The sequence below is a fragment of the Staurois parvus genome, unplaced genomic scaffold, assembly GCF_062004578.1.
Source record: "Staurois parvus isolate SC_StPar_1 unplaced genomic scaffold, SC_StPar_1.0 ptg000137l, whole genome shotgun sequence".
NCBI classification, from domain to species: Eukaryota; Metazoa; Chordata; class Amphibia; order Anura; family Ranidae; genus Staurois; species Staurois parvus.
The window spans coordinates 10,405,868-10,432,835 of NW_028317933.1; the positions used below are offsets into that span (position 1 = coordinate 10,405,868).

The 26,968-nt window shown below is 43.5% G+C and overlaps 1 protein-coding gene across 7 annotated transcripts in view; it reads right to left on the reverse strand.

Moving 5' to 3' along the window:
• Positions 1–1,283: 1,283 nt before the first annotated feature.
• L3MBTL1 (L3MBTL histone methyl-lysine binding protein 1) overlaps positions 1,284–26,968 on the reverse strand; it is a 63,833-nt gene continuing 38,148 nt past the window's right edge. For all 7 annotated transcript variants that reach the window (XM_089673330.1, XM_089673329.1, XM_089673327.1 and 4 more), the window contains 13 exons: positions 24,201–24,336; positions 22,535–22,626; positions 22,094–22,245; positions 20,508–20,584; positions 19,254–19,339; positions 10,249–10,359; positions 9,964–10,078; positions 8,587–8,686; positions 8,266–8,430; positions 7,612–7,661; positions 7,358–7,503; positions 5,364–5,426; positions 1,284–1,568 (listed from right to left, as the gene is read on the reverse strand). In XM_089673330.1, coding sequence (XP_089529456.1) covers positions 1,434–1,568; positions 5,364–5,426; positions 7,358–7,503; positions 7,612–7,661; positions 8,266–8,430; positions 8,587–8,686; positions 9,964–10,078; positions 10,249–10,359; positions 19,254–19,339; positions 20,508–20,584; positions 22,094–22,245; positions 22,535–22,626; positions 24,201–24,336 — 1,428 coding nt within the window. In that variant the 3' untranslated portion in view covers positions 1,284–1,433. The remainder of the gene's footprint in view (positions 1,569–5,363; positions 5,427–7,357; positions 7,504–7,611; positions 7,662–8,265; positions 8,431–8,586; positions 8,687–9,963; positions 10,079–10,248; positions 10,360–19,253; positions 19,340–20,507; positions 20,585–22,093; positions 22,246–22,534; positions 22,627–24,200; positions 24,337–26,968) is intronic.

Genomic DNA, 26,968 nt, shown 5'->3' on the forward strand with positions numbered 1-26,968 from the left:
TTCCCACAGTTTCCCAGGCAGTCCACACACGAGTATCCAGCGATTCCCCAACAAAGATGGCCGCTGTAACACTTCCGGTTCCTGCTCCTTGCGTATGACGTCACTTCCTCTTGACGCGTTTCGTCACATCCGGGACTTAATCATAAGAGAGAGACTCCTTTGGAGGATTTCTACATATTATATGATTAAGGCGTGGGTTCTTTCTACTGTTGGTAAGGGTATATTGGCCTTACTCACTAGAAGTGTCACGTGTGGGTAGGAATCTCACTGAGTGGATCACTTCAGGACTTTATAACTTTTGAGCACGAGTGCTTTACTACCGTTTTTGGAAGGTTTTCACAAGTGTTTCACTATTTTATATCACCTAATGTTGCACAATTTTATGATACACATCTGTGTGTGCATGCATGCGTATATATAGGTGTATATATTTATATATATATAAAAATTTTTTTTTTTTTTTTCTCTGATTATGTTATGGTAATGCACTATTGTGAGTTTCTTTATTTTTGAGGTTTTTTCACAACAATCAACACTGCAAGAAATACATCTCTTTTAGTTCTACCTTTTGTTTTTTTATCGAGACACTGGACTTTTATGATTTGGTTTAGATCACTGAGACACTGGACTTTATGATTTGGTGATAGTTTATGTATATAACTATATGGGAAAAATTTTGTTGTTGCACATATAGGTAGACTATTTGTTTTAAGAGGGTAGATTCTCTTTTGGACCTATCTATTTTGAGTTTAAGCTTTCAGGGGTTGAAAGCTTTTTTCCAATTTGGAATTAGTGTAGGTGTAAGGGTGTTTTTGGATATCATCTTCACATTGTATTTATAAATATGGAGCTATTGCTCCCAATGACACAGATGGGGCACCATTCTTCCCAATGACAACAATGATGGGGCACCATTCTTCCCAATGACGGGGCACCATTTCTCCCACTAATGACATGTTTGGGGCACTATTCTACTTCTACTGACTGCAGGCGCTATGTAATTTTTTTTCTCCCACTGACCACCAAGCCATAGGAATTGTTTAATGGACACAGTCTGGCCCCCCTAAATTCTGAAGGACAACAAACTGGCCCTTTGTTTGGAGACCCCTGGGATAGGGGGGAAATCTTCTAATGGGGACATTTGTTTTGGTGACGACTGTTGTGTCTTTTGGACAGGAAGTAAAGAGAAATCTTCCAAAAAGTGACATGTTTTAACCCTTCTTTACTCTATCCAAAACCAAAAACAACAAGTCAGATATTCTCATAATCATACTCCACAAATATTTCCATCAAACATAAACGGTATTTATTTGTACATCTCACTAAACTGTATGTCCTTTTATAATAGAGACATTCATTATAGCCGGGTAAGGGGATCAAAGGGATTTTGACAGCATCGTAAAACCATAATCTTTTCGATCCGGTGGTAAGGTTCAGTCTGTGGAGTCCTCTGTGTTCTTAAACATGAGGATGGAATTGTAAATTTTCACAGCTGGCCCTAGTTTAATGCACAAAATCTTTACAATATCCGTCTGCGTGAGCAACAAGAGGGCTTGTCCGTCTATCATCTGTAGAGTAAAAGAGAAGTTGGGGATTAGCAGGCTACTGGGACCTGTCCATGAGCAAGAAAGATTGTTCGGTAAGAATAATTCTGATCAATATCTGTGTATGTGTCTGCCAAGTTTAGATTCAATTATTATAATCGGCGTCAAGTGGTCACTCTACAGTATATTGGTATATCACTTAAAACAAAAGTCATATAATCAATGCTTAACTCATGCCATAAGTGGTTGGTCTACTGGTGAGCTGTAGGGTTTAGTCTATCACAGTGGATATTTAGCTTTTATCGGGTATGTAAACCATAGCAATGAACTTCTCATTTTTGCCTCATTTTGTCTGATAAATATACCATTGAATGTGTTTTGTTATATCCCGGGCTTTTTTTCAGCAGGAATAAGGGAGAATGCACCTCCAGTACTGAATGTATAAATGGCAAGGGGTGCTGGAGGGTCCATTGATGCTGGCTGTTGGGGATCTATTGTTTCTGGGGGGAACTCTTGTTGACAGAGGGATGTATTGTTGCTGGGGTGGTTTTATATTGCTGGGGGTCAATTGTTGTTGGGGTGGATCTACTGTTGTGGGAGGGTGTCTTTTGTTCCTGGCTGCTGGAGGATCTCTTAATGCTGGGAGATCTATTGTTTCTGGTAGGGGGTCTATTGTTACTGGTGTGCATCTGTTGTTGCTGGGGTATTTCATGTTGCTAAGGGGTTTATTGTTGTTAGGGGATCTATTGTAGTTGGGGAGGGCTGTTATTGTTGGCTGCAGGGGATCTGTTTTGCTGCTTTTCTTGTTATCTTTAGCAAATTCTATACAAAATGCTTAGCACCACAAAATGATTCCTGGTTCCATTCTCTCTAAAAAAGGCGGTACTGTGAGGTGGGTAGGGATTGGAACCAAGGAACGGTGCTTGGAGGTGGGTAGAGGTTGGAGTCAAGGGGTGACTCAGAAGAAGGGAGTACCTGCACCTATTCTCTGTGAAAAAAGCCCTGATTATATCTATTTGATAAATTAAATACCCGTTTAACAACTTATCCACGCATTGGTGATATCCTGCCTTGATTACTGCAACTCCCTTCTCACTGGTCTACCGTTGCACAGGTTATCCCCCCTTCAGTCTATTATGAATGCTGCTACTAGACTCATACACCTTACCAACCGATCAGCGACTGCTGCCTCTCTCTACCAATCCCTTCATTCAATAAAAAAGTGCAGCGCTGAATAAATAGTTATCACCAAAAAATAAATAGTATCGCTAATACAGTAGAAAATTATTATAAAGTGAATAATGCGCATCAACAGGCGAAAAGTAGGAATGTGATAAGATCAAAAAGTCTGAGATTCAAATAAGTGTTCAAAATAGTGCAGGCTTGACATGATCAGGTCAGCAGATAGGTGTTTCCTTCACATATAATCAATAGTAACTTTCGGTGAAAATCCGTGCAATCCAATCTGTGTGATATTTATATAAAATGCGCACTCACCAGATTTACATTAAGTATGCACATTAAGCAGAATATGACTCTGTAGGGAGCCCCTTTAGGTAGATCTGTCAGCCAGCCTGGAACAAACCCTTCATTGGCTTCCACTAACCCAACGTATAAAATTTCAAATACTAACCACAGCTTACAAAGCCATCCACAACACTGCCCCTGTCTACATCGCCAGCCTCATCCGCAGATAAAAATCGCCCTCTCTGCTCCTCCCAAGATATCTTCCTCTCTAGCTCCGTCATCACCTCCTCCCACGCTCACCTCCAGGACTTCTCCAGAGCTTCACCCATCCTCTGGAACTCCCTACCACTGTATGTCTGGTCAGCCCCCACCCTGTCTGCCTTTGGGCAATCTTTGAAAACTCACTTATTCAGGGAAGCCTACCCCACCTCCACACCTAAGAAGTGTACTTGAATCACCTCCACCAGATCATCCCGGCAGCTATCACCTTTTGTATCACCTCCCCCTTCCTTGTAAGCTTGTAAGCTCCATGAGCCGGGCCCTCCTATTCCTTCTGTACTGAAATGTATTGTAATTGTACTGTCTCCCTTACATTGTAAAGCACTGCGCAAACTGTTGGCGCTATATACATCTTGTATAATCCTGTATTTCAGCTTGGCAGAGTACTTAAAGAAGACAACTCAATAAAAAAAAAAATGCGGATAGCTGGACAATTTTTTTATTTTGTTTATAAACTGCACTCCAGAATACACCCACAGGCAGCCAGTGCACCTATGAATGGCTGTGATCTGGATAGCTCTGATCACAGGCACAATCTACAGAGTCAATCAGAGTGGCTCTGTACCTTCAGATTGCTGTGAACCAATCATAGTCAAATGTAAACCCTGCCATTGTTTACAAATGTTTAGCCTATTCAGGGAGGATGGGTGAGCCTTAAAATGAACCTTTAACACCTTATTCACCCTAATGCTAAACCTTTAATTTAACCCTAAAAATGTTCCACCTAACAATTATCCTTTAATGGTTATCTTAATTATAACACTTAAGCTTGTCCCTTCCCTTACCCTCAAATGTAAGTCAATATCCCTAAAACTGATTATAACTTAACCTTAACCACTTTATTATGGCATGCCTAACCTTACTGCTGCAAAAGTACTTGCACCAATGCTAACAGTTCATGGCCAATAAATACCTGAGCCAAAACAGGGGTGATGATAAAGAGTAATCCTTCAGGGCAGAGAGGTTATCTATTTGACATGCCTGACTGCAGAAAAAAAATTAGGTCACCAGCCTGGCTCTACTGTTTGGCAAGTTTGTATAAACCTCAGGAATGGATGGACAGAAATGCAAACTATTTGGTAAAAAAAAGCAGATCCCATATATACTTATGTACTGCAGGAGTTTCCCTAGGGTTGGTGTCACCTGGTGCGATAACACTTGGTGACACCCCCTCCGACGATCCCCACAGAATGGATCGGATCTGTGGATTGAGCATAATGGATCAGACTCCGATCCATTATGCTTCCCAACCCGCAGATCCGATCAATTCTGCGGGGATCGTCGGCTTTCTTTACAACTTACCTTTTCGTAGAGCGGGTCCGGTGTCACCCCGTATAGGTTGCATGCCAACGATCCCCGCAGAATGGATCGGATCTGTGGATTGAGCATAATGAATCGGAGTCCGATCCATTATGCTCCCTAATCCACAGATCGGATCCATCCTGCGGGGATCGTCGGCTTGCTTTACAACTTACCTTTTCGTGGAGTGGGTCCGGTGTCACCCCGTGTGGTAGGTGTCACCTGGTGCGGCGCACACCCCCCACACCTGCCTCGCGACGCCACTGATGTACTGTATATATACAGTGCAACATGTAATCTACCCAGGGGCCCGGGGTCAGTAGGGGGCCCCGTGAGATGCTCCTGGTACCTTTTTCATAGGCTTTTTTGAGTTTGGGCAAGGACACAGGGGCCCCATGATCCCCTATTGCCCGGGGGCCCCATGAGTTGTCAGTCTGCCCCTGAATCTACCCACAATTGTGTTGGAGCTGATTTACCTCTACAATGATCCACAGTGACTGTGTGCCCAAAAAAGTGTTAAATTGGTACTGAAATTTGTGTAGAAACTGGAATTCTTATTTAGTAATATTATTCCCCTGGGTAGACCTCCTGAACCCAGAAGAAGGCCATGAGGTGCTGCAGTTTTTTTATGCAAGCCATATACATGGCCCTGCATCCAGCACTGGTGTAAAAAGTAGTGATGGTGTACTAAAACGTATACTCTGATTGGTTACTATGGGTTATTGCACCTTGTAACCCATTATGTTGTGTGTCATTTAGCCTTGTGCAACTTACCTCATCTTTGAACAGCCTGGCCTGGTCTTCACACCCTGTCAGCGTCTGCACAAAGTTAGATACCTAAATAAAAAAAAAAGGGCACAGTTTTTGACACATTATCTCTTTTATTGAAAAGTATTGGGCTAGATTTACACCTTTGCAAGTTTTGGTTGATGCTGTTTCTATTTAAATCAATGACAACTCTTCCAAATGTATGGCAACACAAGCATTGCAATGCATGTTGATGCACGTGAATGCACCATTGATATTTATAGCAAAGTGTATTTCAACGCTTCTTTAAAACGTGTGACAAGGTACCTTCATACGTGTTGATTTGCATTTTAATGTGTTTCCATTGAATTCAGTAGAAAACACCTTAGTCAATAAGAAGACATAGTTTTAAATCCAGCCTCAAAAATAGAACTGTAACATTTCTCTATCACAGTATTTTATACTAATTATTATATTAAGACTGTAAATGTAACACGGATAATTGATGCCTCTCTTCTTTCACACATTATTTTTGTTACTGAACCAACATCTGCAATGACAGAACTGTGTGATCAAAACTAGTAATAGCACATATGGTGTTAATAGTAACATATTAAGGTGGACATCGACATTAGAGGGTGACCTGATTTGCAAAAAGGATCAAACTGCCTGAAGACTTTTTCCTCATGAATGAACATCCATGATCATATGAGTCATTGTATTTATGCCTGTGGAGGTGACTCCTCCATTTACCTTAAGGACAAACAATAGCAACCCATTAAGAATTTTTAACATGGAGTTTTTATCTAGATTTGACAGTTCCATGGATCCCTAGGGTTCCTCCAGAGGTTGCTAGGGGTTCCTTGAGCAATGTGTAATTTATACCTCTCAGATAAGTTCCAACTTCCACCACTGATGGACAACCAGATGGATGGGCATGGGGGTCTACAGAGATTTTACTTAGAGGGGACCAAGTGCTCCTCACAAAGATTGTGCTATTGATCTATCAAGAGACTGTGCCACTCTGGCTGGAGTAGAAAGTCCACGATCTTACCTTTTTGTACAGAATTAGAAAGTTTGTCCTCAGAGTTATTACTACAAGTTAAGTTGGGCATCCCATATACCCCTAAACCTTATCCAAGTTGTTTATCCCCTAATAAAACAACAAAAATAAGCTCATGGACTGGTTACTGACTCTGCGTGGGAGATGGAAAAATGCAAGTTGCCTGGCTGTACAGGGAAAAGGAGACCCAATACTCAGAGGCTCCTTTGGGGGGGTAAGCACCACAATCGTTATGGCCACCTTTAGCATAGTACTATGCTATCCTGTCTAGATATACAGTAAATCAGGAGAAGCATAGGCTCCAAGGCCCAGCAGGTCAAAGACAATATGGAGCAATCAGGTACGAGGGTTGAATCTGACCAGGCTAAGGCATCTCTACTGGCGAGCTCATGTGACCATTTATGTTTAGGCTTGTGGAGTAGGATGGGCTAGGCACACTTCAAAATCTACCAGATCAGGAAACAAATTAACCTCTTAATGACAGACCCATTAGGAATTAAGTCTACATGTAGAAAATGGGCCTAGCATGTTAAGGTATTTCTAGCAAATACTAAGTCTAAAGAATATCTAGTAGACTTGAATAGAGAAGGGAAGGCTTAAGGACTGTCAGTTTTTTTCATTCTGTCTTTGTTCCAGTAAGGAGATTTCCCTTTATTTCCCGTCCTGTAAATACAACTGGAAATAAATCTCTCCAAAGTCAGGGATATCCATTCTTAGACAGCAGTCACCGCAACAACTGTCCTCACTGGAAGACTTCCATCTATTCTTTTCCTGATGCAGTTCCAAAAGTTGGATTTTCTCTAACTTTCAGTCCTCATTTCCCTACTCTAATATGTTGTAAAAAAGCTTTATTTAAAAGTTTAGTTGCAATCTGAAATAAACCTAATCAAGACCTAGGTGGCTTTATGTATGGCACTAGCCTCACACATGATGTTGAGTCTTAATGGACATGTGTTACCTCTTCTGTGCTCCACTTAGACACAGTGCTGGCACTGATACCAGCAACACCTGGCAGTAAACGACAGTGCTGCTCCCAGCAGTGAGCGAGGGCTCGATCAGGATGTACAGACAGAGCTGACATGAAAAGTGACTGCTGAACTGTATCTGGGGACAGAAAATTGAAAGTCAAAGCATAGTGAATTCAGTCTACTGGTTATGTTATAAGCCATAGCAGTCGTACACATACCCTTGGTGCAAGAAGATTCTACCTACCTTGAAAGCTGTCTTGTTGCACTCGACGATATTTTGGAGGACGACCGATCCTGAAATTTATTTATTTATTAGTTACATGTTAGTTACATGTTTACTTCATTGCTTTTTTCTATGGGTTCTTATTTAAAGTGATGACCTATCCAAACCTTTTTTTTTTAGTTTTGTGTGGTTTGAGTTTGCCAGACCTTTATTGCCTTCATACCAAGCAAGACTAAGGCATCCAGTGTCCTGCTGTGAGCTGAACCTTCTGTTTCCACCCTTTAAAGTGCATTTTCTTTCATTTCTATGGAGAAGCCAATAGGGTAGCCATAAAAGGTAGATAATGAGGTTAGCACCCTCATCCATCAAGGAGCCCAAAGCCCATGGAGAAGACCAGAGATGGTACCCTCCCGTGTTCTTGTACATTGTAGGCTTCGCTTGCAATGACACCAGTGGATACAGATAAGATATTCAATGGGTCAGTCAAGTTTTATGTGGCATAAAAGAAAAGGTTTAATGCAAGACACTTTTTGAACTATATGAACTTTACTATAAAACTTTCCCTGGATGTACAAATTTATTTTGAGTGCCACTTTGAACTAAAACCAAGGTCTCTTCATCTTACTTAAGAAGTAAGTAAAAAAAGTAACAACTGGAAAACCAATACTTAGTTACCTTCCATGGTGTCTGGATTTCCTCCGGGGTGGAAGTGGAATAGGGTTTCTGTTTCTTGCCAGTTGCTGGTTCCGATCAGCCAAAGGACAACCAGAGAGACAGTGATGAGCAGTGAACCTTCCAGTCACATGACCAGAACCATCACATCCTGGAGTGGGGCACTTCCTTTGGGAAGGGAAGAAATAAAAGCCAAGTATGGTAAGTAAATACAGTACCTAGAAAAAATCAGATGTAATGAGTTGCTTAGTTATTAGGAATGTGATTATGAGCAAAGCCATTTTACAGTCCAGTGGTAGTGCCTGCTTCAGCCAAATGTCTGACCTGTGGTGGAAACTGTACTTGCTGCTTCTAGAGTGAGTAATCCCCTTACAGCTGAGCGACACACAAGAACCTGGTGATACATTGGATGCATCTCTGTGCCCTGTAAAAACATTGATGAGTAATGAACAGGAGCAGACTATTTCATACTATTTCATATTAATAGTTATTGTCCTTTTACCATTTTTTTTGTTAGTGAATTCACATCTGCTTTAAAGTGGTTGTAAACCCTTACATATACCCACTGAAGTATCTGGCCTCAGGTGATACAAGGAGATTACACAGAGATTTACGCAAATCCTCCTACATACGTTGTACCTGTTTATCTGCAGTATTGTCTTCTCTACATCCGTTCAAAGTCCAGAATTTATCAAGCTTACCTGAGATTTCAGAAAAAGGGGATGGGGAGCTGAAATTACATTCTGCAGAACTCAGTAGGATTGTTGATCTTTTGGAGGTCCCTCCCTTGTCACCATTTTTCTCTTGGTGTCAGGAAAACGTGTCAAAAGTGATTCATGCTGATAGCAGAGGAATGAGCCAGCAGAGAGAAATGACACTTAGCGCTCTTAATTGAGACAAGTACACACCAGGGGCGGACTGATCATTTGGAAACTCGGGCACTGCCTGAGGGCCCAGGGTCAGTAGGGGGCCCCATGAGATGCCCCTGGTACCTTTTTCATAGGCTTTTTTGAGTTTGGGCAAGGACACAGGGGCCCCATGATCCCCTATTGCCCGGGGGCCCCATGAGTTGTCAGTCCGCCCCTGGTACACATTATAGAGGGATACGCTTTGTTCATATTTCTTGTCTGAGGTTTATATCCACTTTAAATACTAATCATGTAGTGTCCTTTGATTCTGGAGCCTTTTAAAAAATGTCATTAGAATAGGGCAGCTTTATTAACCATGAGAGTGGGTTTTAAACATATCATCCTCTACCATTGCATTTGCCTGCTCTTTTGCCAGAGAGATAAGCACTCCTGCCACCACTTCAGCCCAAAATAGATCCCATTTCCAACAGTGCCTTCTAGTGGCATTCAGAAGTGGCTTCCTTACTAGCAAAATTGCCTTTATCTTCTGTAAAGGTACCCAATCCTACTGACTTTTTCTGAGAGACTGAACATATGATAATTCAGGATTATTCAGGGTGTCCAAAAGTTACCATACATAGGGGAAATTGTAGCTAAATGTTCCTTTAATACATATCTGAAATTATAAAAAAAAAAAAAATATTAAAAGAATAAAATAGAATATAATAGAAAATAGAATATGAGTTAATTTTTCCTATGTATGGACACTTTTGGGACACCCTGTATGTACAAAACACTGTGCATTCCTTTAAAAAACAATAATATTTCATTAACTGTTTATCATAGTACTCACTTAGAGGAGTCTGCAAAGGATGTCCAGTTCTGTGGCACCAACCCACAGGGTGCAAATCTGGGTGGTCAGCGTCCAGCCAAAAGTCATACATATGGCTCCAGCCGTCAAAGTGGACCTTGAGGGTTGGATGGCTCGTGAACAACCCACTTTATTAATAACCTTTCCCAAGTCCCTCCACCCATGATAGATGCACACCAACACCCACTGTGAGGATGGTTCATAACAATACACAAAGAGGTATGTGATGGATGTGGGGGGGGGGGAACATATTAAGGCATTTTTTACCTTTATCCTACACTCTTCCACATCTACCACTGATGCCACACGGATAAGAGAGGGACTTCTTCTGTCCACGGCTTCCAGCTTCATGTTTAATTTGAATCCATGCGGAGGCCGCTTAAAGAGTTACAGGCAACTTGTCACTTATAAAATATGGCTGGATATGCAGCAGTTTACTATTAGACAATGTAACATAATCTCTCAGAGTCAGGAATACAACAACAGAGAGTGCTCTGGAACAGGGGCGGACTGACAACTCATGGGGTCCCCGGGCAATAGGAAATAATGGGGCTCCTGTGTCCTCTCCCACACTCAAACCACACCCAAAAAAGCCTATGAAAGGTACCAGGGGTATCTCATGGGGCCCCCTACTGACCCTCGGGCAGTGTCCGAGAGACTAAACGGTCAGCCCGCCCCTGCTCTGGAATATGCAGAAAATCACTTTTATATAGGCAATAATAAAAGATGAACTGCACTAACAACATAGGAAGCAGTGGTGTCATTAGGGTTGGTCTCACCTGGTGCAGTAAAACATGGTGTCACCCCACACCATGTTTTAACTGTGACTCTCTCCCCCCCCAGGGCCAGATCTAGCCTGTCTGATGTGAGGGTGCAGTAAAAATGTCAGGGGGGCGGAGCATGCAAGGTCAGCAGTACAATGTATGAGATTTGGTAGGACAGTGTACAAGGGGTCAGCAGGGCAGAGGAAAGGGTCGGCAGTTTGTAGGGCAGTGTACAGGGGCCATTAGTTTGTAGGGCAGTGTACACGGGCCATTAGTTTGTAGGGAAGTATACAGAGGCCATTAGTTTGTAGGGCAGTGTACAGGGGCCATTAGTTTGTAGGGCAGTGTACAGGGGCCATTAGTTTTTAGGGCAATGTACAGAGGTCATTAGTTTGTAGGGCAGTGTACAGAGGTCATTAGTTTGTAGGGCAGTGTACAGAGGTCATTAGTTTGTAGGGCAGTGTACAGAGGTCATTAGTTTGTAGGGCAGTGTACAGGGGCCATTAGTTTGTATGGCAATGTACAGGGGCCATTAGTTTGTAGGACAGTGTACAGGGGCCATTAGTTTGTAGGGCAGTGTACATGGGCCATTAGTTTGTAGGGCAGTGTACATGGGCCATTAGTCTGTTGGGCAGTGTACAGGGGCCATTAGTCTGTCGGGCAGTGTACAGGGGCCATTAGTGTGTAGGGCAGTGTATAGGGGCCATTAGTTTGTATGGCAGTGTACAGGGGCCATTAGCTTGTAGGACAGTATACAGAGGTCATTAGTTTATAGGGCAGTGTACAGGGGCCATTCGTTTGTAGGGCAGTGTACAGGGGCCATTCGTTTGTAGGGCAGTGTACAGGGGCCATTCGTTTGTAGGGCAGTGTACAGGGGCCATTCGTTTGTAGGGCAGTGTACAGGGGCCATTCGTTTGTAGGGCAGTGTACAGAGGCCATTCGTTTGTAGGGCAGTGTACAGGGGCCATTCGTTTGTAGTGCAGTGTACAGAGGCCATTAGTGTGTAGGCAATGTACAGAAGCCATTAGTTTGTACAGCAGTGTACAGGGGCCATTCGTTTGTAGGGCAGTGTACAGAGGTTAATCAAGGCAGCTGACAGGGGTCAGCAGGGCAGTGGACAGAAGTCAACAGGGTAGCGGACATAAGGTCAACAGGACAGCAGACAAAGGTCAGCAGGGCAGTGTACAGGGGGTCAGCAGAGCAGCAGAATTCAGTAGAGCAATGTACAGTACAGTGGTCAGCAGAGAAGAGGACAGGGTCAGAGCTGACATGGCATTTAACAAATGCCTTCCTAGTACAAAGTACTAGTACTTCCTACCGCCCCCCCCCCTCTAAGCACAACCCCCGCCCCCTCAATTTCTGCCTCCTAACACATACCCTTCCCCAATTTCGTCCTTTCAACACAACCCCTTCACATACTTCTCAAAGTACAAATTATTGTGCACCCCTCAATCCCCCCCCCCCCCCAATGTATTCCCAACCCCACTTGCCCTGAATCTCACAGGTTTCCTGCATGTACAGAAGTGGCAGTGGTTCAGGCTGAGCTGTGTTCTCTCTCTCCTGTCATAACAGTGATCCTTCATCATAGAGCAGATAACACTGGATCGCTCTAACATCGGTCTGTGCACTGTATGATTACCTATCCACTTTTCCTGCTGCCAGGTGAACAACAGTCCTTGAAGGAGATGGGGGCGGACAGTCATACAGTGCACAGTCTGATGTTAGAGTGATCTAGTGTTATCTGCTCTATGATGAAGGATCACTGTTATGACAGGAGAGAGAGAACACAGCTCAGCCTGAACCACTGCCACTTCTCATGTTTGGAGTTTACTGTTTACGGCCACTCTCCCTGTCAGCAGTTGTGGGCACAATGTCCTATAGGATGGCCGGCTTGAGAAGCACGACTGAAATGTGGGGGGGTGCAACCTATCCCACCCCAGCACCCTCCTAGATCCAGCAATGCTTTCCCCCTAGCCTGCCACAGTGCTCTGTCAGTGCTGCGTTGTCACGGATAGGATGGTGTCACCCCTGCTCTAGGACAAGAACCCTTCTGTTCCAAGCTGCAGGCTATATATGCTCCCTCCCAGCCACCATCTGGGCACCTTTCCCCAAGGATTTGCCAGGGCTGCATAAATATTCAGCTGCTGATTTGATGCACCTATCCAGGAGGGTGCTACATACAGAATCCACAATTTAATCACTAATCAGGTAAATGGCTGTAGTACATGTGGGTTCTTTGTCATCGGTCATTTCAAGTCACCTCCAGTTTTGTACAGCTCCTCTCCATGCTAGTACTAAAAGGGTAGAATAAGCTGAAGGGCTTGAGAAGAAAATATGGCAAACTCTTCATAAGCTTTCTACATACTGTATGTTTGTAAGTGCAATGCATTATCATCATTGTACATATGCGTGAACGGGCATTCATTTCAAAAACAGCCTTTTCCAATCGAATGCATCTCTACTCAAATGAATGAATTGGAATGCAAAATGCAGCTTTGGCAGCAAAAGACTACATTTAACCCACTTTGCCTCCAGTTCAAACCAGGGGCGGACTGACAACTCATGGGGCCCCCGGGCAATAGGGGATCATGGGGCCCCTGTGTCCTTGCCCAAACTCAAAAAAGCCTATGAAAAAGGTACCAGGGGCATCTCATGGGGCGCCCTACTGACCACGGGCCCTCGGGCAGTGCCCGAGTTTCCAAATGGTCAGTCCGCCCCTGGTTCAAACAAACCTCAGTAGGACTTGCTGTGTCCAAAGATCAGCAATAGACAATAGAATAAACATAGCGTCTAAATCAGTGGTTCTCAACCTTTCTAATGCCGCGACCCCTTAATACAGTTCCTCATGTTGTGGTGACCCCCAACCATAAAATTATTTTCGTTGCTACTTCATAACTGTAATTTTGCAGTGGGAGGACTAGCGCCCCATCACTGATGTCAGTGGGATGAATAGTGTCCCATCGTTGGTATCAGTGGGAGGAATAGTGCCCCATCATTGGTGTCAGTGGGAGGAATAGTGTCCCATCATTGGTGTCAGTGGGAGGAATAGTGTCCCATCATTGGTGTCAGTGGGAGGAATAGTGTCCCATCATTGGTGTCAGTGGGAGGAATAGTGCCCCATCATTGGTGTCAGTGGGAGGAATAGTGTCCCATCATTGGTGTCAGTGGGAGGAATAGTGTCCCATCATTGGTGTCAGTGGGAGGAATAGTGTCCCATCATTGGTGTCAGTGGGAGGAATAGTGCCCCATCATTGGTGTCAGTGGGAGGAATAGCGCCCCATCATTGGTGTCAGTGGGAGGAATAGTGCTCCATCATTGGCGTCAGTGGGAGGAATAGTGCCCAATCATTGGCGTCAGTGGGAGGAATAGTGCCCCATCATTGGCGTCAGTGGGAGGAATAGTGCCCCATCATTGGCGTCAGTGGGAGGAATAGTGTCCCATCATTGGCGTCAGTGGGAGGAATAGTGTCCCATCATTGGTGTCAGTGGGGGGAATAGTGCCCCATCATTGGTATCAGTGGGGGGAATAGTGCCCCATCATTGGTATCAGTGAGAGGAATAGTGCCCCATCATTGGTATGAGTGGGAGGAATAGTACCCCATCATTGGTATCAGTGGGAGGAATAGTGCCCCATCATTGGTGTCAGTGGGAGGAATAGTGCCCCATCATTAGTATCAGTGGGAGGAATAGTGCCCCATCATTGGTGTCAGTGGAAGGAATAGTGCCCCATCATTGGTATGAGTGGGAGGAATAGTGCCCCATCATTGGTATCAGTGGGAGGAATAGTGCCCTATCATTGGTGTCAGTGGGAGGAATAGTGCCCCATCATTGGTGTCAGTGGGAGGAATAGTGTCCCATCATTGGCGTCAGTGGGAGGAATAGTGCCCCATCATTGGTGTCAGTGGGAGGAATAGTGCTCCATCATTGGCGTCAGTGGGAGGAATAGTGCCCAATCATTGGCGTCAGTGGGAGGAATAGTGCCTCATCATTGGCGTCAGTGGGAGGAATAGTGCCTCATCATTGGCGTCAGTGGGAGGAATAGTGCCCAATCATTGGCGTCAGTGGGAGGAATAGTGTCCCATCATTGGCGTCAGTGGGAGGAATAGTGCCCCATCATTGGCGTCAGTGGGAGGAATAGTGCTCCATCATTGGCGTCAGTGGGAGGAATAGTGCCCAATCATTGGCGTCAGTGGGAGGAATAGTGCCCAATCATTGGCGTCAGTGGGAGGAATAGTGCCTCATCATTGGCGTCAGTGGGAGGAATAGTGTCCCATCATTGGCGTCAGTGGGAGGAATAGTGCCCCATCATTGACGTCAGTGGGAGGAATAGTGCCCCATCATTGGCGTCAGTGGGAGGAATAGTGTCCCATCATTGGCGTCAGTGGGAGGAATAGTGCCCCATCATTGGCGTCAGTGGGAGGAATAGTGCCTCATCATTGGCGTCAGTGGGAGGAATAGTGCCCCATCATTGGCGTCAGTGGGAGGAATAGTGTCCCATCATTGGCGTCAGTGGGAGGAATAGTGCCCCATCATTGGCGTCAGTGGGAGGAATAGTGCCCCATCATTGGCGTCAGTGGGAGGAATAGTGCTCCATCATTGGCGTCAGTGGGAGGAATAGTGCTCCATCATTGGCGTCAGTGGGAGGAATAGTGCTCCATCATTGGCGTCAGTGGGAGGAATAGTGTCCCATCATTGGCGTCAGTGGGAGGAATAGTGTCCCATCATTGGCGTCAGTGGGAGGAATAGTGTCCCATCATTGGCGTCAGTGGGAGGAATAGTGTCCCATCATTGGCGTCAGTAGGGGGAATAGTGCCCCATCATTGGTATCAGTGGGGGGAATAGTGCCCCATCATTGGTATCAGTGGGAGGAATAGTGCCCCATCATTGGTATGAGTGGGAGGAATAGTACCCCATCATTGGTATCAGTGGGAGGAATAGTGCCCCATCATTGGTGTCAGTGGGAGGAATAGTGCCCCATCATTAGTATCAGTGGGAGGAATAGTGCCCCATCATTGGTGTCAGTGGAAGGAATAGTGCCCCATCATTGGTATGAGTGGGAGGAATAGTGCCCCATCATTGGTATCAGTGGGAGGAATAGTGCCCCATCATTGGTATGAGTGGGAGGAATAGTGCCCCATCATTGGTGTCAGTGGGAGGAATAGTGCCCCATCATTGGTGTCAGTGGGAGGAATAGTGCCCCATCATTGGTGTCAGTGGGAGGAATAGTGCACCATCATTGGTGTCAGTGGGAGGAATAGTGCCCCATCATTAGTATCAGTTGGAGGAATAGCGCCCCATCATTGGTGTCAGTGGAAGGAATAGTGCCCCATCATTGGTATGAGTGGGAGGAATAGTGCCCCATCATTGGTGTCAGTGGAAGGAATAGTGCCCCATCATTGGTATGAGTGGGAGGAATAGTGCCCCATCATTGGTATGAGTGGGAGGAATAGTGCCCCATCATTGGTGTCAGTGGGAGGAATAGTGCCCCATCGTTGGTGTCAGTGGGAGGAATAGTGCCCCATCGTTGGTATAAGTGGGAGGAATAGTGCCCCATCGTTGGCATTAGTGGGAGGAATAGTGCCCCATCGTTGGTGTCAGTGGGGGGAGGAATAGTGCCCCATCGTTGGTGTCAGTGGCGGGAGGAATAGTGCCCCATCGTTGGTGTCAGTGGGGGGAGGAATAGTGCCCCATCATTGGTGTCAGTGGGGGGAGGAATAGTGCCCCATCGTTGGTATTAGTGACACAAATGATGTGGCACTATTCCTCCCACTGACACCAATGATACTTACCTTGCTGACTCCTGCTCCAGCCTGGGCTCGCTCTCTCCCTCTCCCATCTACAGCCTGCATACCTGGCTGCAGCAGCAAAATTTGCACTTACCTGTCAGCTGTCTTCCTTCTCTGGCCTCTCTCTTCACTCGTTCCTGCAGCTCCCTCGATCTTCTTCGATCTCCGCGCGCTGCCGCTCGGCTCCTCCTCTCCAAGCTCCACCTTCTCGCCGGTGATTGGCCGCCTGTGTGCCTCTCCTGAGCTACAGTTCCGGTGGCCAATCAGCGGCAAGGAGGCGGTGACAGGGGCAGCATATCATCCCGCCCACACATCGCCGGAGACAGCAGCGGTGTCTCGGTTCCTAAGACCATCGGAAATATGTGTTTTTCGATGGTCTTAGGCGACCCCTGGGAAATGGTCGTTCGACCCCCAAAGGGGTCGCGACCCCCAGGTTGAGAACCGCTGGTCTAAATTGTCAATTACACTTCTTTATTAAAGTCATGTGGAAATGTTACATCATGTTACAAATGCTTAGTTGTTTGTTTGCCTTTAAATCATTTTGTCCTTTCCTCACGCCTTAGCTAGGGGATGCTCTATGTAGTTAGTCCCACTCTTCTTTTTCATGCATAGCCTTCATTCACCACATATGCTGTATTCTGCTGGAGCTAGACACACTATGATTTTTTATTTTTTTTTTGTAATTAACTTTTTATTGATTTTCAAACATTTACAACAAACAGGGTTATATAGAAACACGGAATGGCAAACACAAAGCAGTAGCAGACAAAAAACAGAAAAACAGGCTCATCGATGAGAGGTACATAGGTACATACAATGTCAATACAGAACAGTGAAATGACAATCAATTTCAGACAATTTGAGCAGACAGGTCAGAAGTAGAAGTATCCCATGGGCGCCAAACTACTTCAAATACGGGAAAAGAATTAGCATGTAAAGCAGTTAGGTACTCCATTTTTATAATCTCTGCTATAACCTTCATCAATTCCAATAGTGTAGGGGACGTAGTAGAAAGCCAATGCATGGGAATGGTTCTCCTGGCCGCCATTAAAACGTGAGAGGAAAGTTTCCTTGCAAATTTGGAGAGGCCTGAAAAAGGTAGGCCCAACAGAAAGTGAATGGGCTCAAATGGGATAGAAGCCCACAAATGTAGCCGTAGTAGGGCAAGGACCTCTCTCCAAAAAGGTGCAATGTACTGGCAGGCCCAGAAAATGTGGAAAAGAGTGCCAGTTTCCTCGCCCCAATGCCAGCAGACAGGAGAAACGTTCGGATTACGAGCATGGAGAACCTTAGGAGTCCTATATCAAAACATAAGGCTTTTAGAAGTATTTTCTAAATATACTACACATATAGAAGATCTGGAAGTTGCCTCCCAAATCCTGCTTCATTGATCTAAGGCAATGTCACATTGGAGGAATTTACGCATATAAAGGCAGGTATCAATAGAAAGGGGGAAGGCGTCTAAAAGCAGTTTATATGTGGAGGAAATTATGCCCCAATTTTTTTTACCTACCCCATGTTCATCTGTTATGATCTGCACATGATTTTTGAATGAGAAAGCTTTCAACGATCTGCAGGATGTCATTTGTATCAAGTCACTGTGTGCCAAGCTACTGAGACTGGTAAACTATCTCACCACAACTGGATCAGTTATAGAGATTACACTTTTAGTGCTTAGATTGCTGAAGCAGAGGGGAATTTGCTGACCTGTGTTTGAAGTGTATTTCATTTGCACATCAAACAACACCTAGGCAATTGGCAGGATTAATTTATGTTTTGCAGATCCTCTGATGTTCTCCCAGTGAGATCATTATGCTATTGGTGTGCTTTTCTTATACCTGGAATAATGCTCAGTGAGGTCACACTGAGAGTTTCCATTAGTGATAAACAAAAAAAAAAAATCTGGAACTTGCATGGGTAAAGTAAGTATCAGCAGGGGGGAAACTGGGCAGGTGTCTATCAAGTATACCTGTAACTTTGCCCATTCATGAATTCTAATGGGCTGACTTTCCAATTCAATAATGCACTGAGACTAGAATTCTGTGGAAACAGGATTTTCAGAACCCTTAATTCAGCAATGGATGGCACAAAGGTATGTGCCAACTAAACTTAAGTATAGTTTACATTTTTTTCTTTAATCTAAGCCAAGTTTATATCCCAAACTGCAAAGATAGCACACAGTTAGTTAGTGGCCAGTTGAGCATCACAGGTCAAAGTGGCAATAAGCTGTGCCACTGAAACTGTCCTTTTACTGCTTGGAACATTTAAAGGAAATGTGGATTATTTTTAATTATTTCAGTTTTTTTTTAATATCTTTTTAAAAATTCACATGATGTGAATATTGTACATGGAGGCAGCCAAAGTTGCTCATTACACATGCAGGATTTGCTTCCTACCTTGCAGTGCTACAAAATGGTAGTGCTTTACTGCTGCTTCTCACCCAGCACATCTAGGAGTTCCAAACCCCCTGAAACAATGCACTCCCTTTATGGTTATATCTTACCTCAATTGCTGGTAAACAAATAGGTTGACTGAGTCAAGTACAGAGCCTCCCCTAATTGTTAATATACACATTTTTATATTTAAAGTGTATCTAAACCCCCAAGATCAAAAATATAATATAATGCAGCTCACAAGACCTTGGATATGTCTTAAGACTTAAAAAAAACTTTGACTTTTATTAGGAAACAATTAATAATGTTTTTGTCAGGTGATGGACATACCGTGTGGAAGGCTCGGGCAGGCACTGCTGTAGTTCCGGTTTCAGCCAGGTACGATTCCCATGTGAAGTTATCTGGATCTGGAAAATCTGCAACAAGACAGTTGCTCGATGTAGAACAATGTTCTAAGAATTCTAATTTATAGATATTAACTTGTAAGGTGATTTGATCATCATCTCCCTAGACAGGATACATTTGGAATAAAAAAAAACCTGTGTGAGATCCTTTAGTGCTCAGTACAGCTATGACATGATTAAAGTTGAACTTCACCCTAAAGGGACGACTAGTACCTAGCTTTGGCAGGTACCCACTCCCACTGTCTAGGCGATTCCACGGGAAAGCAAACCCCCCACCCACCACATCCTGGGACACGTCACAGATCTCAGGAGGCTGAGAACCATTCACACAGCCAGGGGCGGACTGACCATTTGGAAAGTCGGGCACTGCCCAAGGGCCCTGGGTCAGTAGGGGGCCCCATGAGATGCACCTGGTATCTTTTTCATAGGTTTTTTTGAGTTTGGGCAAGGACACAGGGGCCCCATGATCCCCTATTGCCCGGGGGCCCCATGAGTTGTCAGTCCGCCCCTGCACACAGCACGGCTTGCGCATCCGCATTGGGAAGCTAGCTGTGAGTTACAGATGGCTTCACACAGTAAATATACCAGGGGGGACCCGAAGACTGGAGAAGAACCTGATTGTCTTTCTATTAAAAGTCAGCAGCTACAGTACTTATCATTTTTACAAACCAACTGAAGATCCTCTCTGACTTGGCTTTTCGCTCAACCTACTGTAGTCACCTCTCCAATTAATTTTTCATATATTCTCACAGCACAGGAGTGATGTGCATTAATCACATAGCTATTTGAAAATCTCAGAGGTTGTTGCCCATGCATGGGTCAAAATTCGGGTGGTCCCTGTTGAACCAGTGAATTTTGATCCATGTATGGCTGGTTTGACAAAGGTAGTTCATCTGTATAGCCAAGATTATCCATGAGTGTCAGAGTGTGGGAAAGATCTATTTATCTGGATCTAAGATAACAGTGAAGACCTAAAGATGAATCTAATCCATTCCAACCCACCTAAAATATGAAAAGGAGGTGCAGGATAGGCACTGCTGAAGGCCTAATGGTAAGTCAACATCAGTTTTTTTGTATTGAGGTTAATCTTGGAGTACAGAAAATAAATGACTATTCCAACTTTGTTAGCACATATTTGTATCACAAAAAGAATGTAAGTAAATATAGCAGTTTATCTTACCCTGAGGAGGCGTAAGAGGCTTGTCGTGCTCCTGACACCAGCCAACGGGGTGCACATAGGGACTGCTGGGGTCACACCTAGGAGGAAAGGTATATGTCTGCACAATGTGCTTATATTGTAACACTATTATAGGATATGCAAGAGAATGATGTATTCATAACATGACTATAGTGGTGCTCAACCACACAATGAACACAAATATTACCAGTAAAAATGTTTTTGAATTTCAAGATGGAAACATTAATCACAATGATGTGTGTTACAAAACTATAAAATATAAATTGGTTCATTTAATTTGAACAAAATGTTGTTGCACTGTATACTATCTTGCTGAATTCAGTTCCATAAAACAACCAATCAGATTTCACACTTTAGAGAAGGGCAAAGAAATATCATTGGTTGGTATTCAATACTGTACTTATTATGCCCTTCTTCTTAAAGTAATCTGTCACTCTGAGTTTCAGGGTTACCCTCAAATTTGATAGTTTTGCTGAGCTTCCCTGCAGTTTTGTCCACTTTCTGGAGCTCCTGGAAGTACAGGCACTTCCAATTATGGGGGAACATGTGAGCTTCTTACCTTCCTCCCACAAATCAGTGCCAATTGCCTTGGCAGCCAATCACCATGCCAGATCACTGTCATGTGAGGGCAGTGGGAAGGTCAACAGCCCTGTGTATTCTTTAACAGGCTATAGAGCTTACACAGGGCTTACTACTCATGGCTCCAGATGGACAAAAAGGTAGTGGGGGAGAAGATGAGGTTAACATCTGACAGAGGGGAGGCCTCACTTTGTCATGAATGAGTATATCAGGACCTGGGTCTGAACCTGCAACCTCTGCTGGGTCTGGCGATGTCTCTTGTTGCTGAGCCACCTGGGATGTTGGGCAGCTCCCTGGACATTTTCTTGAATGATTTTGCCTTGAACCTTATTTCTCTTGAACTTTGAACCCTTTGCTCCTTCCAGGAACTTCCTAATTTAAGTCATGTCTCTGCACTTCCTGTTGGCCAGATTATTGTGCTCTCTCCAGCCAATATCTTGCTCCTGTCACTCCTGCTGCTGTTTGTATATCCACTACCACTCGTTACTGACCTTGGGCTTGTTCCTTGACTATGCTTCTGCTTGATCCCAACCTGCAGGCACTTCTTACCAACGTTTGGCTTATTTCTCGACTGCACTTCTGCTTGATCCCTACCTGCTATATCTGCTACTGAACCCCAGATTGCTCACCTCCTGGTGGAGCGATCCTGAGGAGCGTGATCTGGTACTAACATGCAGCAAAACCCATCTCCACCATCAGGAGCTCTGGTGAAGACTGGTTAGTGCTTAAACCCCGCACCTCGGGTGAGTGCTAGTCATCTGCCAGGGTGACCTGCTTGTATACCTATCCTGCTGGTCAGTGGGAGCCTCTCTACTACTATAGCTACTGGTCTCCGAGCTTGACCCCTAACCATGACAGATTATCTTTTTAATGAACCTTTATACAAATAATAATAAAGCAAGTAAAATGGATATTACTGTTATTTACCATTGTGACCAAAAGTCATATTTGTTATAGCCACTTCCATAACAGATACATGCCCTTCCTACCAGTAGTCATAGGTGTCACCCCAGTTGTCAAAGTGCACAAGGAATCTCTCTTCTACCACATCAGTAACGCTGGCCACACAGATAAGGGAAGGGTTCATCTTGTCCACAGCCTCCAGCTTCATTCCCACCCGGAACGGTGATGGGGGAGCACCCTGTTATTTAAGAAACTAATGAGAATTGTATAATAATGAATTGAATAATGAGTATTAATTACTAATGAGAATTGTCAATAGCCCAAGACTGCTGAAATCTGCATGTCGCAAAGTTAGGTACAAGGAGGAATGACTGATGCCATCAGCCTTTGTATTGGGATCTGGGAAAGGAAATGGCTATGGTATGTATTTAGAGGGGAGATTCAGTTATATAGATTATATAACCAATAGATAGAATCAAAAAAAAAAAAAAGAGACAACTGTTACAAATAGTAAAACGTAAACTCACAATTTTGGGGGTTACAAATAAATGTTTCGGAGCCACATGGGCTTTCGTCATTCTCAGATAATGTGTCCAACTGAAGTCTTCATCTTTGTATCCTGATCGCAGAAAGCAGAGAGTAAGTGTCCCAGCAATGCATTTATATGTAAAGAACAGAATAATCTAGGAATGTGGAAACAGTTATTATTATTTATTTTACAATTTTACACAAATGTCAAATACTTTTCTTAGTTTGCTGCAAATAAAATATTGATTTCAGTTTGTTTACCAACATTAAAGGGTAACTCCACTTTTGGTACAAAATTTCCAAACCAGTATTCTTTGTATGAAAGCATCTTGTAAATTATTGGCGCACAGAAAGTTCCCATTAAAGTAATTCCCTGCTCATTTGACTGACTCCCTGCCATTGCGACAATCACAAGTTAGGGCTGGTCATGTGACTTTAGCAAAAAGCCCCTCCCATAGTGCTTTACTACTATATTAAACCTTCCTGGCAGAATGCTACAGACCTGGACTGCTAATCTCCCACAGAGTGCAGTTGTCCAGCAGTGGTCCTCCCACATGGAAGAAAAATATATTTTAAATATATTTTAAAAATATTCTTCCCAAATATATTGACATATATTTGAAATACTACAATTCTGGCTGTATTCAATATATTAAAAAAAAAAAAATATATATATATATATATATATATATACTGCATGTTGAAATGCGTTTTTTATATATTACAAAATATATGAAAAATATTTTTTTCAATATTTTGTTTTAAATGTATTCTTCAGATTTTTTTTAACATATAAAAAAAAGTCATTTTAACATATATTTTTACATATATATGTAAATGCATTCCAAAAATGTAGAATGAATGTATTTTTACAGACATACAGTATATCTGAAAATTTATTTTTAAAAATATTTTTTATATTTTGTAATAAAAATGCATTTCAACATACAGTATATTATTTCTTTATTTCTTTCTTTATTTTAAATATATTGAATACGGCCAAAATTTTAGTATTTCAAATACTGTATATGTCAATATATTTGGGAAGAATATTTTTAAAATACATTCAAAATATATTTTTCTTCCATCTCAGGCACCCAGAGCAGAACACTCAGCACAATTAACAACACCCATACTTCCTGAGTACTGTTGTTGAATGGTGCACAGTGCAGGGGGTGTGTTGGACCACTGAAGACCCAAACCACTGCACACTGTATGAGAGCAATGGTCCAAGTTACTATTTATCCACTTGAGTGAATACCCCTTTTAAAATATAAAGGATCAGTTAGACTTCAACTCATCCTTATTTTTGTGTAGGGTTGGACATGAAGCAAAAGGACTCTATTAAATATCTGCGCTGCTATCCCTTTTGGACATTTGACCCTTCTAAGTAATAGAAAACGTTCTGAAAATGAAATTTTTCAAACTAAATTCTGTTAGAGCATGGCTAGCTTTCTACTCTTCTGACAAAAAAAAACAGACGGAAAAAAGGATTTGGAGTTAGCAGACTGAATCTTGCTAAACAGCTTTAGCATTTGCTGTAATGTTGAATCAAATCCTTCTGTAATAACTGCTCAGAGAAAGTAAGCTGAAAGCCGGTGGAAGAAACCGTTTTATTTTTTTATTCTTCAGAAAATCTAAAAAAATGAAAGCCTGTTTCATGACCTTTCGGAGGTTGCAGCTTGTGTCCCGTCCTTTCACACCAGCCCGCAGGATGAATATCAGGAGAGTCAGCATTCACCCAGAAGTCATGGCAGTCAGAATACCCATCGAAGTGGAGCTTTATCCGAAATCCGCACACCTTATAAAAGAAATGATCACGTTTACCAGGTTAGTCCACCCAAAACTGATCAATTAAAGTACAACTAAAGTCTAAACTTTTCATTCTGGATGGAGTAGAAAATACTCAAGGGAATACTCAATTAAGGACAGGAGTGAAGAGATTTGGAAGGTGTGAGTATTGTAAATACATCAGAGAGGGTGATTTTGCACAATTATCCACTTGTAGAACCCTGAAATTCGGAGAAGGTGATTTTTCACAATTATCCACTTGCAGAACGCTGAAAAAACCTTTATCTCGATTAACATGGTGTGTAGGATATATCTTGACATGTGAATGTGGGTGCTTCTATGTGGCAACCTAATCAGGACTGTGAAAAAAAGGTTATACAGTCATTTTTGTGATATGAACAACAATACTAATAATATGATTCCTCATTGATAGAGACATTCAATTCAAGCATGAGGGACACCTTGTTTTTTTTTTTTCGATAAAAAAGTTATTGCAAAGAGAAACAAAATGGATATGAGAACTAGAATATGCAGTACAGGTCTTAAAGTTATATTATAGTTAATTAAAAAAAACAGTAACAAGAAGCATGTTATACTTACCTGCTCTGTGCAGTGGTTTTGCACACAGCAACCCCGATCCTCCTCTTCTGGGGTCCCCGGCCTGTGTTCCTGGCCCCAACCTCCTGCCGAGTGCCTCCAGAGCAAACAGTTTGCTATGGGGGCACCAAAACAGGCTTGCTCCACAGCCACTCCGCTGTGTGTCCATTCGCACACAGAGCCATGGTTCGGCCTCACCCCCCCCCCCCCTCCTCATTGGCTCACTGGCTGTGATTGTGGTGAGCAGGGAGCAGAGGGCCTGAGCCAGCCAGTGGTGGTATAAAGTTCCACCAAATTCCAGCTGAAAAAACCCTGACCATATAAGAAAGTGTCTATAACATTGTATGTTCAAAACTATTTTAAAGAGGATCCAGGGATCCAGGGCTGCCCTCACCTGGGCTGGTTCTTCGCCAGTCTCTGGGTTCTCAGCGCAAACTCCTTGTGGTTTCACAACTACCTTCCCACTGCACAGGTGTGAGCACTTTTCGAATGGCCCCACAGCCTTCTGAGACTTGTGGCATGTCCTAGAAGGCTGCAGTCAAAGAGTGGGGCCAAACTTCTGTTCAGATCACCTAAGTGGGAGCAGGTACCTATCAAAACTAGGTACTCGATCCCCCAAAAAATGTATTGTGCCAAATATGGTAGAGGAGGGGGGAGGAGTACATGAAGAGGAACTTCCCCTTTAGGGCGAAGTTGAGATTTAAGTTTTTGTTTGTTTTTGTTATCTAAAGAGTTGTGTACAATTTTTGATCTTGGGGTCTGTTCCCCTTAGTAGATATCTGTTATCAGAATTAGAATAGTAGGTGGCTCTACAATAAAAATGCTATTGTAAAAAGATGTAGTTATTACCACCAAAGGGGCCGTTGGAAATAAACCAGATCTCCCTTACCTGATCAGAGTCTGCCAGACCTAGATACCAGTTCCAGAACACACTGACACACACAGGCTTAGTCTAGGGTTGTCTTTTTGACTATTTATTGTAGTACTTGAAAACAGGCGGTGGATGAGAGTGCAAAATAATCCAAAACACATGCAGATATTAAAGGACAGATTCTGCAGCAAAGATCTTCAGTATTGCTGGAGGTACAGGGCACAGCCAGCAAGTCTGAGATTCTGTAAGAGAAGTCACAGTTCTTATAGCAACCTTTGGTGTCTAACTCTCAAAGCACAGGCAGACCTGAAGCTCTAGGCAAAAGGTCCTACTCACAATGTCCAGAATCAGTTCCTCAACCAGCTTGGCTGCAACACTCTTCTGTGACAGGGGTCCTTCTCCAGCCCAGCTCCCTAAGGTAATGTCCTCCAGCAAATTCTCCTTAATCCAGGCTCCTTCGTATACTCAGCCAAGCACATGTTGAGGCCTAATAACTGCAACTCATCAGTAACAAAGGTTGCCTCCCAGGGGCAGGGGCCCCAGCAGACAGAGAGCTCTGAACAGACCCCCCAAAATGTTTATCTTCTCCCCAGCCACACCTTCTGGGTCTACCTCCCAGGATTGGCTGAGATCAGAAAAATATTCATAACCCAGTGGCTGATCCTCCAACTCAATTTCTGAGAGGCAGGCAGAAGTAACTATCCACCAACCTTAGGGAGCCCTAAGAGTCAGCTGGGTACAGCAGAACCAAAAACAAAATTTATCCAACCTAGGGTATGGTGCTACATACTGTAGATAGAGGAAGACGTACTTGTGAATGTGTTGTCTCAATTGCACATCAATGGTTAAAAGTCCTTCCTATGAAGTGAGGATAGTTTATCCTAGAGTGTTGTTATAGTATAAAGTGTAATAGCCAGGCATCAGGTGTCCTGTCAAACTAGAGAACAGGGGCGGACTGACCATTTGGGAACTCGAGCACTGCCCGAGGGCCCGGGGTCAGTAGGGGGCCCCATGAGATGCCCCTGGTACCTTTCATAGGTTTTATTGGGTGTGGTTTGAGTGTGGGTGAGGATACAGGGGCCCCATGCGTTGTCAGTCCACCCCTGCTAGAGAACATCTTTAAAAGCATTGAATTTTAGGTTCCAGTGGACACCTGACATGACATAGCCATATA